The sequence below is a fragment of the Drosophila melanogaster genome, chromosome 3L, assembly GCF_000001215.4.
Source record: "Drosophila melanogaster chromosome 3L".
Taxonomy (NCBI): Eukaryota; Metazoa; Arthropoda; class Insecta; order Diptera; family Drosophilidae; genus Drosophila; species Drosophila melanogaster.
This window is the reverse complement of record NT_037436.4, coordinates 6051707-6064124: the sequence shown is the minus strand read 5'-3', so window position 1 is coordinate 6064124 and position 12418 is coordinate 6051707. Positions and strand designations below refer to the sequence as shown.

General features: G+C 43.5%; 5 protein-coding genes and 1 long non-coding RNA gene across 8 annotated transcripts, besides 1 other annotated feature; 2 read left to right on the top strand and 4 right to left on the bottom strand.

Annotated features, from left to right (window-relative positions):
- Positions 1 to 1214: 1214 nt before the first annotated feature.
- Positions 1215 to 2753, top strand: CG10472 (uncharacterized protein). The gene is made up of 3 exons (NM_139760.2): positions 1215 to 1691; positions 1753 to 1851; positions 2394 to 2753. Exons 1-3 carry the CDS (start codon positions 1232 to 1234, stop codon positions 2705 to 2707), a joined length of 873 nt encoding a protein of 290 aa, NP_648017.1. The 5' UTR covers positions 1215 to 1231; the 3' UTR covers positions 2708 to 2753.
- On the bottom strand, positions 2747 to 4467 carry CG6592 (uncharacterized protein; the record flags this gene model as incomplete). The annotated part of the gene is made up of 3 exons (NM_139759.2): positions 3671 to 4467; positions 3437 to 3612; positions 2747 to 3378 (listed from the first exon to the last, which is right to left on the bottom strand). The coding sequence occupies exons 1-3, from the start codon at positions 4177 to 4179 to the stop codon at positions 2747 to 2749; spliced, it is 1317 nt and encodes a 438-aa protein (NP_648016.1). The 5' UTR covers positions 4180 to 4467.
- A 209-nt stretch (positions 4468 to 4676) lies between these two features.
- lncRNA:CR45441 (long non-coding RNA:CR45441) lies at positions 4677 to 5084 on the bottom strand. The gene has a single exon (NR_124807.1). It is a non-coding gene; the product is annotated as a long non-coding RNA:CR45441 (long non-coding RNA).
- A 2038-nt stretch (positions 5085 to 7122) lies between these two features.
- tant (tantalus) lies at positions 7123 to 8989 on the bottom strand. 2 transcript variants are annotated; one of them, NM_001274531.1, is made up of 3 exons: positions 8706 to 8989; positions 8462 to 8548; positions 7123 to 8408 (listed from the first exon to the last, which is right to left on the bottom strand). In NM_001274531.1, exons 2-3 carry the CDS (start codon positions 8515 to 8517, stop codon positions 7565 to 7567), a joined length of 900 nt encoding a protein of 299 aa, NP_001261460.1. In that variant the 5' UTR covers positions 8518 to 8548; positions 8706 to 8989; the 3' UTR covers positions 7123 to 7564. The 2 variants fall into 2 exon arrangements, with proteins under 2 accessions (NP_001261460.1, NP_524782.2); NM_080043.3 differs by having other exon boundaries at positions 7286 to 8408.
- A 692-nt stretch (positions 8990 to 9681) lies between these two features.
- Jon65Ai (Jonah 65Ai) lies at positions 9682 to 10632 on the top strand. 2 transcript variants are annotated; one of them, NM_001300022.1, is made up of 1 exon: positions 9682 to 10632. In NM_001300022.1, exon 1 carries the CDS (start codon positions 9709 to 9711, stop codon positions 10495 to 10497), a length of 789 nt encoding a protein of 262 aa, NP_001286951.1. In that variant the 5' UTR covers positions 9682 to 9708; the 3' UTR covers positions 10498 to 10632. The 2 variants fall into 2 exon arrangements, with proteins under 2 accessions (NP_001286951.1, NP_648015.1); NM_139758.2 differs by having other exon boundaries at positions 9682 to 10541.
- Positions 10633 to 10739: 107 nt separating this feature from the next.
- Positions 10740 to 10785: a mobile genetic element.
- A 124-nt stretch (positions 10786 to 10909) lies between these two features.
- On the bottom strand, positions 10910 to 11804 carry Jon65Aii (Jonah 65Aii). Its single transcript, NM_139757.2, has 2 exons — positions 11461 to 11804; positions 10910 to 11398 (listed from the first exon to the last, which is right to left on the bottom strand). Exons 1-2 carry the CDS (start codon positions 11773 to 11775, stop codon positions 10934 to 10936), a joined length of 780 nt encoding a protein of 259 aa, NP_648014.1. The 5' UTR covers positions 11776 to 11804; the 3' UTR covers positions 10910 to 10933.
- Positions 11805 to 12418: the final 614 nt, after the last annotated feature.

Here is a 12418-nt window from a genome sequence, read left to right as displayed (position 1 = left end):
CTTCAAGGACTTTTGCCATTTATTATTGCCAATTTGCTAAATGTATCTATCAACGATTGTTGCGAAGCTAATAGAACGGCTATGTTTTAGATTTATAACGAGATAGTGTCATATGGGTAATTCGGTTTTATGTGTGCCTGCCTACCTGGGCACTTGACAGGTGTCGTTTGAGCTGTATAATTTTTAGAAAGCTGTGCTAATTAAATGGGTAAATCTGTCCTTCTATGGGAAACGGTACGGGGGTTCTCTGTGGCTCTTCTCTGTGAACTTGTGGCCAGTTAGACTTCGTCTCGGCCAGATTATTGTGACTGACGGCTTTTGTTTGGGCCCGCTCAACTTTAAGACGACCTTCAATTGAGCAAACAAAAATTGTTGCATTAAATCCATTTCCGTTTTGATTCATGTCTCGCTTAGTTCTCCGCTTTTGTTTCAGCTGTTTTGTTTTTTTACTTATTTTATTTCCATTTGATTCCATAAGTATCATGCTTTAATTAAGTTTGGAAGTTGTTTTGAAAATACCGAACCTTTTAATTGAATTGAGGGAAGTGCATCGGCTGTTATGACATCATAATGAGTCGGCAGGAAGTTCACACGTACGATCGGACTGTTTACTCATATCATAGGCACATCGCAGTTTAAACTGGTAGAATTATGAATGTGGGCACTATGGGTTATGCAATTAAATCACAAAACCCCTTTGCTAATCGATGTCGGCGGTTTTGCTATCGCCGCCAATACAAGTGTTACAGATAAGCTCTAGCAAAGATAATACAATTACATTATCAAAAGAATATAACATTCCAAAGGTGATTTGCTTTGTTCTAGTAAAATATTCTATTTAAGAAATTATTATTATAAGTCTTAGGTCAACATAATACTAGTTTCAGAAAACCTTTAATATACCATCGTTAAATGGTTAATTACCTTTGGTTTGTCATCACTGCAATAGATAAGCCTACTACGAACTGATTAATCTGCTCATGATTGGGTTTTATTGCCAATATAGGCCAAATCGATTCACACTTCTTGGTTTGCTTGCCCTGCTTATCACTTGGAATATCGGTAGCATCGGCTCTATCAGTAGTGGCAAATAGACGATTATAAATCACCTCGGTTAACTACAGCCGGGTTAATTCACCAAAGATTATCAATGAATTACGATACCCACGCTCCTTTTAAAATCCGTATAAAAGTGCCCGAGTTCTTGGCCAACACTTTAGTTGTGATCAAAATGAAATTCGCCTGCGCTACGGTTCTGCTCTTGGCCACCATTCTTGGGGCCCAGGCTGTGGACTGGAATTCGGTCAAGAACCTGAACATCGAGACCCCGATGCCCAAGGTCCATGGCGAGACCCTGCCCAGCGGTAGGATTACTGGAGGACAGATTGCCGAGCCCAACCAGTTCCCCTACCAGGTGGGACTACTGCTGTACATCACTGGAGGAGCTGCCTGGTGCGGAGGCACCATCATCAGTGACCGCTGGATCATCACCGCCGCCCATTGCACGGACAGCCTGACCACCGGAGTGGATGTCTACCTGGGCGCCCACGATCGCACCAACGCCAAGGAGGAGGGACAGCAGATCATCTTCGTGGAGACAAAGAATGTGATCGTGCACGAGGATTGGATCGCCGAGACCATCACCAACGACATTTCCCTGATCAAGTTGCCAGTGCCCATTGAGTTCAACAGTGAGTGCTTCGTTACTGGTTTTTATAGCAGAAATTCTCAATTATCTAATATACATTACAGAGTACATCCAGCCCGCTAAGCTGCCCGTGAAATCCGACAGCTACAGCACCTACGGCGGAGAGAATGCCATTGCCTCCGGATGGGGCAAGATCAGCGACTGTAAGTGACCCTTACACCCTTGAACTACAATTTTATAACTACTAGAGAAAGTTAAGCTCTTTTAACGTAACCAGCAAGTTTAGCACTCGAAAAATATGTAGTGAGAGTTAGGTTAGAGAGTTAGTTTAGGTCGTAGAATAGAGGCGAATGTATCTATCCTAACACTAAATATTAAATACTAAATACTAAGTAAAAGAAACCAAAATTATTCTAGAAAGTGACTAAAATTATCAGAAAATTCTATTTTTGGTATTTCGTTAATGCAATTTACGATCGAAAAAACCCAATTTCACGCTTTATTTTACCTTTGGATTAAAAGGCCACTTAAAATTTATTATCAAAATTCGATTTTTATGGACTCTTTTCTGCTTTTGTTGTTATTTCGCAACATTGTTTTTACACTTTATTTATAATCCTTTGTTAGTTTAGTATTCTATTATTAATTTTTTAATGAGTTTTTAATCTTCAAAAATGTTTTTAATCGTAGTTCCTATAAATATCTTAGAACTGTTCTAAACTATATTTCCTTACTTTCCACACAGCTGCTACCGGAGCGACCGACATTTTGCAGTACGCTACGGTTCCCATCATGAACAACAGCGGCTGCTCTCCCTGGTACTTCGGTCTGGTTGCCGCCAGCAACATTTGCATCAAGACCACCGGCGGAATTTCCACCTGCAACGGCGACTCCGGCGGTCCTTTGGTCCTGGATGACGGCAGCAACACCCTGATTGGAGCCACCTCCTTCGGCATTGCTCTCGGCTGCGAGGTGGGATGGCCCGGTGTCTTCACCCGTATCACCTACTACCTGGACTGGATCGAAGAGAAGAGTGGTGTGGTCAACAACGGCGACTAAGCGTTGATTTTGATCTTAAAATAAACGTTTATTTTTGGGTTACAAGAAATAGAACTCGTGTTCGGAATGCGGGCGTGACCGTGTTCGCGGTCTGACATTCTCGGAGATGTCCTCATCGGAAGCGGGTCTCGGATGCACATCTAGTTCGTCGGGCACATCGTCTTCCAACTGCTCCTCCGTTTCCAAGCGTCGGCTTTGACGTGGTTTCCCATATTCCCTCACATACTGGTCGAAAAATATTGCCTCCGTGGTATCCTGGTGGGCACTTACACCAGTTTCATCGCTGATCCAATCCAAATATGAGGCAACTTTGGTGAAGGCCGCCGGATAGCCTCGATCACAACCGTATATGCTGCCAAAGGATGTAATTCCCACCAGGACTCTCTTCTTCGAGTGCCTCCTTTGGAGAACCAAAGGTCCTCCCGAATCACCATTGCAAGTTGAACGGGCATTCCTTCCACTGGTGCATATATTTGTACCTCGATAGGATAGCGGGAAGTTGGATTTGCAAGTCCGTCCATCGATTATCTGCAGCTGGACGTAGCGCAGCACATTGCTGATCGCATGGACTCCGGTGGCATAACGACCCCAACCAGATGCGATGGCCAGTTTGTTTTTAAAACTGCGGTACTCGTAGTGCCTCTTCGGCAATTGAATGGGATGGATGCGCTCTAAAATTATGTATATTTCAGAGATAGGTAGTTCACTTTGTTAAGGACCAGAACTCACCATTAAAGCTGACGGCATGAGGGAGTCTTACTATAGCAATGTCATCCTTTAATCTCTTTGGATTCCAGGTAGGGTAGATTTGGAAGTTTTCGCTTGGCACCATCAGTCGAACTTGTCCCTTCTCCTTGGCGTTCTTGATCTCATTGGCGCCCAAGAAAACCAAGGCCCTCTTCGCCCTGCAAAATGTAGAACCTTAAGATGATTGGATCGTTAGTATTTCTTCTGGTCACTTACATGTCAACACAGTGAGCGGCGGTGATGACATGCTTATCAGAGATCAGTGAGCCACCACACCAGTAAAGACCCTTAGGTCTTTGAAGCAGCATTCCCACCTGGTAGGGAAAACAGTGGGGATTGCCCACATCACCGCCGAAGATGCGATCCATCGCCATTGCGCCCTCGGGTAACATCTTCTCCATTAGCGGCGTGGTCTCCAAGTTGAGAACCAGTGGCTCCCGATCGTCCTCTTCGCTCAAAGCGCTCATCTCCCTGCCCATTCCCAGCCCCTTTATGTGCCGATTGTCCACGTTGCTGGCACTCATTTCCGCATCGTGCTCCAGGGAACCGGAGGAGGAAAATGGGGAGGACGAGGAAGTGGAGAGACCCGCGGGGCCCGGGTACATGGACACCAGGTACATCGGCTTAACCTGCTGCCAGTCCAACGCGATGCACTGCATCGTTTGCCATGTCAGCCAAATGAGCAGCAGCAGCGTGGCACTTGCACTTGCAGATTGTTTGGACATTGGCTTGGTCGCTTTGTTCGCGCACGCATTTAATTTTTAATTGCGAGTGCAATTGCTGGCACTTGTGTTGATTCGACTGCTTTCACTGCTAACTGTATTTCCTTTGCATGGTTTCCTGTTCAGCTGAATGCGGGGATTCTAAAACTGCTTACAACCGGGGCCTTCAGCGTTTATAGGAATACTTAAGTACTACGGGAAACAACTTCTTTGAGCCTTGCTTTCGTACTAATTTTGGCGACTATTATGATGAGCTTTACTATTTGCTATTTAAATTTCTCAATTACTTAAATGAATTCTAAATTTATAAATTATAAACAATTAGATAATAAAAATCTGTTATCCTGGCCTGAATACTCTGCTTACAAATTTGAAAAACGTTTTTGGTATTGAAATTTAGATATTTCCCAATTTGTTGCGTGTCTGGTCAGTTTGTCTTAACAGCTTTATGTTTTCTTATTTCCCTATGAGTATATTTATGCATATATTTATTTCTTTTTATTTTAATTCCTTTAATAAAGCTTTTGGAGGCTTTAACCTTGGCACAGGTTTTCTCAAGGGATTTGAGGAGGTAAAACTAAAATGCCTTAAACTGCTTGCTATCCTGCTTCCTAAAAGTGCTGCTTGTTCCGTTCTATGCACTGCTTCATTGACCGTTGAAACTGCTTTTTTTTCGTCAGCTGGACTTCCTGACTTCCTTTGCTTCCTCTTGTAACCCACTTCCGCACCGCTTGCCTCCTGCCGCCACTCGTTCACCCACTGGTCACTTTTGTTTTCCCGTTTCGCAAAGCCGTTACGCTGGTTACTGGACACTTAACCGCTTTAAAAACCCCAGTTGAAATCGCAACGCGCGTCGTAACCTCCAGTCGCCAGTACTGCTTTCTTCGCGTCTATTTAGCCACTGCGCCGGCGCGCAGGTTGCAAGCATTTTTATAAACTCTTTTGCCAGCAGCGCTGAAATTGCGCGCCGCCTTAATTATTTCATCTATTTGGCTGCATTTCAGCTGGCCGCGCACAAATGCAGTTGCATCAATTTGGATAAATTTGCCACTGAATAATGCGCCTGTCAATCGACAAGCACTCTTCATTATTTGCATCTGAATCGACTCCTCTTTTCATTGAGGAACTGTCACTTTTCGCAGTCGGAATCTGCCCTTTGACTCGATCGCTGGGCCGCATTTTAGTCGCAAAATGGAAATATGTGCCGCATAGGTTACATTTCACCGTGGATCTCGGCCTGTGTTTGTGGTTTTGCCATTTAAATTGAATGCGAAGCTGTAACTCTAGTTATCCGCCCGCTTTGGCGCTATTACATCACTCCCCACTTCACTCACTTCTCGCTTTAACTCCATCTTCATTATGCATTTGCGATCGTGTTTTATATATTTTTTCTTTTTTTTTTTCTTTTCTTTTCTTTTGGTGTCTGCGAAGACACAGTCTTCCATTGAGAAAAGAGCTCCAGTGGTTTGTTGTAAGTGAAACGACAACTGAAGCTGTTATAGTTTTACTATTTGCAAGCCGCATCTGCTCCATCGTCAGACTAAGGTGGGATATTTTTTGGTGGTACAGTCAACCCTCTGTAAGTTCAATTCGATATGTTCCAGATAGCAACATTTCACTACATTAAACAAAATATTCCTACAAGAAATAATACTTATGATTCATTCATTAATCTTAGCTGCTATCCAAAAGTAATTTACTTAAATATGCAAATATCAGATGGAGTTTTCTGTTACAAATGAAATATCAAATTCCAATATTTGTATAAAATTCCAACAATTTTCCAAATATAGTTTATACAGACCTAGCCTAGCGTGGTTTTTAAAAAGTATTCAAGTTCGCCAAGCTTGACTGTGCGATTTGTCTTCAGCAACCACAGTGGCTTCAACTTGATGGTATGACTTTGATTCAAATTAAGCCGTCTACTGGGACTGCAAACCTCAAGGTTATTGCCAGGGCAGATGTGGCAGGTTCAAGGGAAGGGGCATGAGCTTAGTTTGGTATTGGATTGGGGGCGGACACCTGTCTGCGGCTCATAGACAAATTAACAGTTTTCCATTCGGTTGCATGCAGCACTGCAATGGCATGTGCAGAATTCTTAGCAGGAAATGAAGTGCAGCATAAAATATGCATGTGTTGTTAATTAAATTAATTCGTGCACCGCCCGCTTGCCGCTGGCTGAGATAATCAGCTTTATTTGGTGTTGAAAGTATTTCTGTTACCTAGCTGGCCATTGTTGTCGATTTAGGAAATTACTGCGGTCTGTGTGCCTAGCCAAGCAAATAAATCAAATCGTCTCGCGCTCGCCGATGATGTGATATGTTCAAATCGAATCGAATTGAGGTAAATCAGATCGGGATTGGATCGAAATGAAGCCGAATGTAATGAGGCTGCAACAACAGTGAGGCACAACAGCATGATTATGCAAATGCAACAGCAAATGCACCACAACACACAACGCCACTGCACCACAGCACCACCCCTTGTTAGGCGGCGGTGCAGTTCGATATCGTGCGGTGGTGCGTCTATATCTATGTCTATATCTATACGTATATATTTGCTGCATAATCGCTCCCGTTGCATGTTGCACTCATTAATAATGGGCGCGTTTTTGTTACTGCATTTTATTGCACTTGCTAATCACGCGGCGGCCGTTAAATAATTGAGCTTGAACGCCACCCGGCTCGCACAATTCGTCCAGGATTTTGGGCACCTCGGTGCGTTTCGCTTCCGTTTCGCATTCGAATTGGGTTTATTTATTAGTTCATTTTAGTGTTCCTCGTTAGCGCACTCTTTACCGCCCCAAATCGGTCTTTATAGCTTATTATATCACGAAATTGGCACCACGGTTTCGGCTGGAATTTGGGGAACTGATAACTGGTCATTCAATTAATACCACGGAAACGTCTAGAATTAAATTATAAAGAAATCTCAAAAAACTATTTTATTTGTTGTCCAATAAATTATAAAATCTAACACATAAAACATTTTCATTACTTAAAAGGAAATTCATTCATGAGTTCCACAGTGTTTAAAAAGCGTTAATGAAATATATCTATCCAGGGATTTCACAAGATTTTCCGAACGACAGTGGATGGATATGTATTTTCAACTTTTATTTATTATCTTAATGGCTAAGCACAGAATCGTATTCTATGGCTGGATAAGTTTAGCTCTAGGTATAGCTCTTATTTTCTTTTCTTCTACATGCTATTTACACTCATTTATAACTTTTATGGGGCTTAAGACTAAGGTGAGAAGTTAACCAAACGAACGTAAATCCTAACTTCATAATTGGTAATCAGTACATTTATTTTTGGGCACTATTAGCTAGTTTTAATGCAATGCAAATCAATGTGGGGCGTATTTGATGGATCATTCAGTCTCTCTACTCAAAGCCCGCCGGTTGCATGAGGAACTGGTGCTGGCTGCTCATTGTCGGCAGCTGTATGTCTTCCATGGTCATGGATGTCTTGGGGATGTTGACGGCCTCCGCCGATCCTCCCGCCTCTGCATCATCCCCCTCCAGCATGGCACTGTCGAAGCTCTTATTCAGACGATCGTGGAACTCGGTCATGGAGATTTTCTTGAGTGCGAAACGCTTGCCAAAGGTCTTCTTCACCTTCTGGCGGCGTCTCTTCGACAGGATTTTGTTCTTGTTCAGGCCATCGCTGAAGGATATTGCCCGGCGGAGTTTGCGACCCCACACCTTAACTACTTTCACTTGGCTGCTGATGGAGCACTCTTCGCTGTCGTCCTCTGCATCGGCGGCATTCTCATCGCTGGGTTCCTCGAAGATTGTCTCCAGATTGGTGGGCGTGAACTTTTTCATGCGCCTGCTGGTGTAGATCTTTTCGATGCTTTTAAGTGTTTGGGCATTTGTGTTCAGTTCTTTGCGTTGCTTCTTTTTGATGGGTTTCATGATGGCGCTGCAGATCCGGTTAAAGTTGTCCTTGGACACCCTGGCGGGCATTCTGCGACGAGCCACGCCCGCTCGAGCTCCAAAAGTGGAACTGCGTCTGGAGGATCCACTGATGCAATCGCTGTCGTCATCGTTGTCCTCGCAGCGACTCAATTGCGAGTCTACATCGTCGGAGTCATGCGATTCACTGCTGACATTGTCATCGGATTCGGGTGGAGCTATGGGCTCGGATGTGTCCTGCATCTCCTCCATGTCCGACAAGGCCATCTGATTTAGTTGCCACGACAGATTCGAGTTAGTAGTGGGTGACCTGAAGTATGAATTTTGGGCTAGTTTCAGATATAAATTATTCTAAAGGCCTACCTGTTGTCTTTTGCTTGAAACGTGATCTTGGCAAAGTCGTAGACTATGTTATCCATTATATTTGACGTTGAATTCTAGAAATCATTCCTAACAGAAAACAAACGGAAAGCATACATATTAGTTATCTTTTTGAAAGGTTTATTCCTTGTATCTTAGCTCAAAGATATCAGTTAAAGCCGTCGGAACTGCTCAGTAACTCGAGTTAGAGATCTTGGAAGTCAAAGATTACCTAAAGTTTACTAACCTTTGCAAAATAGCGCATTTTCTTCTTGTAAAACCCTTTTTTCTGCAGGCGTCTGTATGACAATACAGATCTTTGTCACTCCGGGGGGTAATTTATCCGCAAATTCCTATTTTTTGGCTAAACATATCGCTGCCAAATAAGGTTTTTCAGAAATCTGGATTTAACTACATGCAATGATGCTGGAAAGTCCTATTTTGCAGACAATTAAATGACAGAATTATAACTTTTGTGTTCTTTTTGTAAAATAAACAGCTTGGATTAGAGCTGGTTCAACCAGTCACAATTGTATCGATAGGTAGTGTACTTGGGTTCAGCCAAAACCGATAGTTTCGGATAAATGAACAGCTATCGATTACCTATTTTTGCGGAATATTCAAAATAAGTGGCACATTTAATAAAGCGTATTCAATAGCATGAAACCGAATCTAATGGGCTTTGGCAGATGAAATGTATGCTGCCTAATGATTATGTCCGAAACTTTTTTTTCACTAAAAAAAAAACAACTGTGCGAAAAGGAAATGTGACACGGACTAATGGGTTGGTGCATTCGCTTACTGCCAGAGTGGTAGCACTGCTTGTAAGCAGCCGTTGCATTCAAGTAGTGTAAATGTTTTCTTTTTGATAAAAAGAAAGGCTGCTATTGGTTTATTTATCAAAGAGTTCAAAAGTGGAACGTAAATGTGTTCATTTGTTTTGTAACATAAAACAAAGTATATTCTCGTTTAGTATAATAAAGCAAATATATTTTATTGTTATAATAAATTCAAATTTGACAAGCCTCCTTTGATAATGTCCACATTTAAATCTTATCGAAAGTGCCAATTTCCATTCAAAAGATTTCGTCAAGTTGGCTAACTCCGCACACAAAAACAAAAGAACCGTGGTTATCTGAGAGTTGTAAATTACTTTCCCAGCGGATTATTTCGTTTCCGGTTGAAAATGAAGCTATAAATGTGGCGACTGTGTTTGTTTGCGTTTATTAAGTGTGCTGAACTTAAGGAACATGAAGGTGCTAGCGGTCCTACTTTTGGGGGTGATTGCCTCCGCCACGGCGTTCGAGAAGCCGGTTTTCTGGAAGGATGTGCCCGTGGGCAAGGCCTCGATCGAAGGTAGGATCACCATGGGATATCCTGCCTACGAAGGCAAGGTGCCCTACATTGTCGGTTTGGGCTTCAGCAAGAACGGTGGAGGCACCTGGTGCGGCGGTTCCATTATCGGCAACACCTGGGTGATGACCGCCAAGCATTGTACCGATGGCATGGAATCGGTGACCATCTACTACGGAGCCCTCTGGCGCCTGCAGGCACAGTACACCCACTGGGTGGGACGTAGCGACTTCATTGAGCACGGATCTGGAGACATCTCCCTCATTCGCACTCCCCACGTAGACTTCTGGTCGCTGGTCAACAAGGTGGAGCTCCCCAGGTACGACGATCGCTACAACAACTACCAAGGCTGGTGGGCTCTGGTCTCCGGATGGGGCAAGACCTCCGATGAGGGCGGTGTCTCCGAGTACCTGAACTGCGTCGATGTCCAGATTGGCGAAAACTCCGTGTGCGAGAACTACTACGGCAGCTTCTCCGGCGACCTAATCTGCATCCCCACTCCCGAGAACAAGGGCACCTGCAGCGGCGACTCCGGTGGCCCACTGGTCATCCACGACGGCAACCGCCAGGTGGGCATTGTGTCCTTCGGCTCCTCCGCCGGCTGCCTCTCCAACGGTCCCAAGGGTATGGTGCGCGTCACCAGCTACCTGGACTGGATCCGCGACAACACTGGCATCTCTTATTAAAAAGATGTTTTAATAAAATAATGAAAATATATTGCAACCTCCTGAAAGTGTGATCTTAATAGATAAGCTATGATAAGCTTAGATTTGAGCGCCTAATTAAGGGTCATGTTAAATGCAGTATTAGTTGTTATCTGTAATATACTAATCGATATATATTAATAGAATAAACTCCTTTTGGTGAAACTTAGTTTCAAAACCAAATCGATTTTTTAAAGAAGTCTTGGACTCTTCTTCCAGAGGATATAGTTTAGTTAGCTTAAGGAAGTAGTTTAAAATGGTACAGAAACCAAATCACGTATGTGTTTGTAATCTACCTATCTATCTTGGGATTAGTCATAGCTACGGCAAAATATAATGTAGCTATGATAGCTAAAGATTAACAAAGGATTTAAGTGAACTTTTTTATTCGTTTAATTTCTCAAAATAGCGAACTTTATTAGTAAGAAATGCCAGTATGGTCGCGGATCCAGTCCAAGTAACCGGTCACTCGGGTCAATCCTTTGGGGCTGTTGGACAGGCATCCCGCGGCGGAGCCGAAGGAGACAATGCCCACCTGACGATTGCCGTCGTGGAGGACGAGTGGTCCGCCAGAGTCGCCGCTGCAGGAGCCCTTATTCTCGGGAGTGGCATAGCACAGGTGGTTGGAGGTGATATAGTGGCTGCCGTAGTAGTCCAGGCAGACACTGTTGTCCGATATTTGGATGTCCACGCAGTTGAGGTAGTCGGTCATCCCGCTGCTATCAGAGGAAGAGCCCCAACCGGAGAGCAGGGCCCACCAGCCATAGAAGTTGTTGTAACGATCGTCGTATCTGGGCAGCTCCACCTTGTTGACCAGCGACCAGAAGTCCACGTGGGGAGTGCGGATCAGGGCGATGTCGTTGTGCAAGTTACCGGTATCGTACTCCGGATGCGTTACCGGTTACCGGTATCGTACTCCGGATGCGTAATGAGATCCGATGAAACGTGGGTGAACTGCGGCTGTTGGCGCCACACAGCTCCATAGCTGATGGTCACGTAACTGGCTCCATAGGTGCAGTGAGCCGCAGTGAGTACCCATTCGTGGCCAATGATGGAGCCTCCGCAGTACCAGCCACCGCCGTTTCCATTATCGAAGCGCAGAGCTACAATGTAGGGCACTTTTCCCTCGTAAGCAGGATACCCATTGGTAATACGTCCGTTAATCTTATTGCCAGCGGGCATATCCTTCACGGGAACAGGCCTTTCAAGGGCCGCCACCAAGGCGAAAGCCGAAAACAGCAAAACTCCAAGCACTTTCATCGCTTGAATGATTTTTACACTGAAAACAATGGCACTTGCGGCACTTCTTTATATAGTCTGCCGAATGAGTGGTATCTATCGGCTCTAAATATTCGTAATCAGTTGGTTTGAAGATTTACAATCTGCTTATATCTGCGATAGATCTTTACGATCTGCGAATATGAAATTCGATTACTTCGGGTTCCAGGAATAATTGCCATCCAACCTCAAGTAACCTTGTATATAGAATTTCAATAAAGGAGCTACAAAAACAATGAACGCTCTTAGAATATTGCATATTTTTTTCTGTTTCTGCCACTGCAGTCTAGAAGGCTGATATATTGTTATTTATGATAGAATGATTACGAAATCACCAAATTAGGGAAAACTACGAATTAAATTATTTTTAAAGCTAGAAAGTATACTACAAAATAGTCTGCAAGCATGATCGGATGTATATATATATATATATATATATAATGTATATATAATCAACCAGATGCAGTGGTAATACCGATCATGCATACGAGATGATTTAAATATTGCTGTAGTTTAATTACTTAATAAATTCGGACAAAGGTTGGTAGTTTTCGTATTAAGCATAAATATGGAATCGGTAATTCTGCTAAATTAACTTTTAAATCTGCAATAGTTTTCCCAGAAT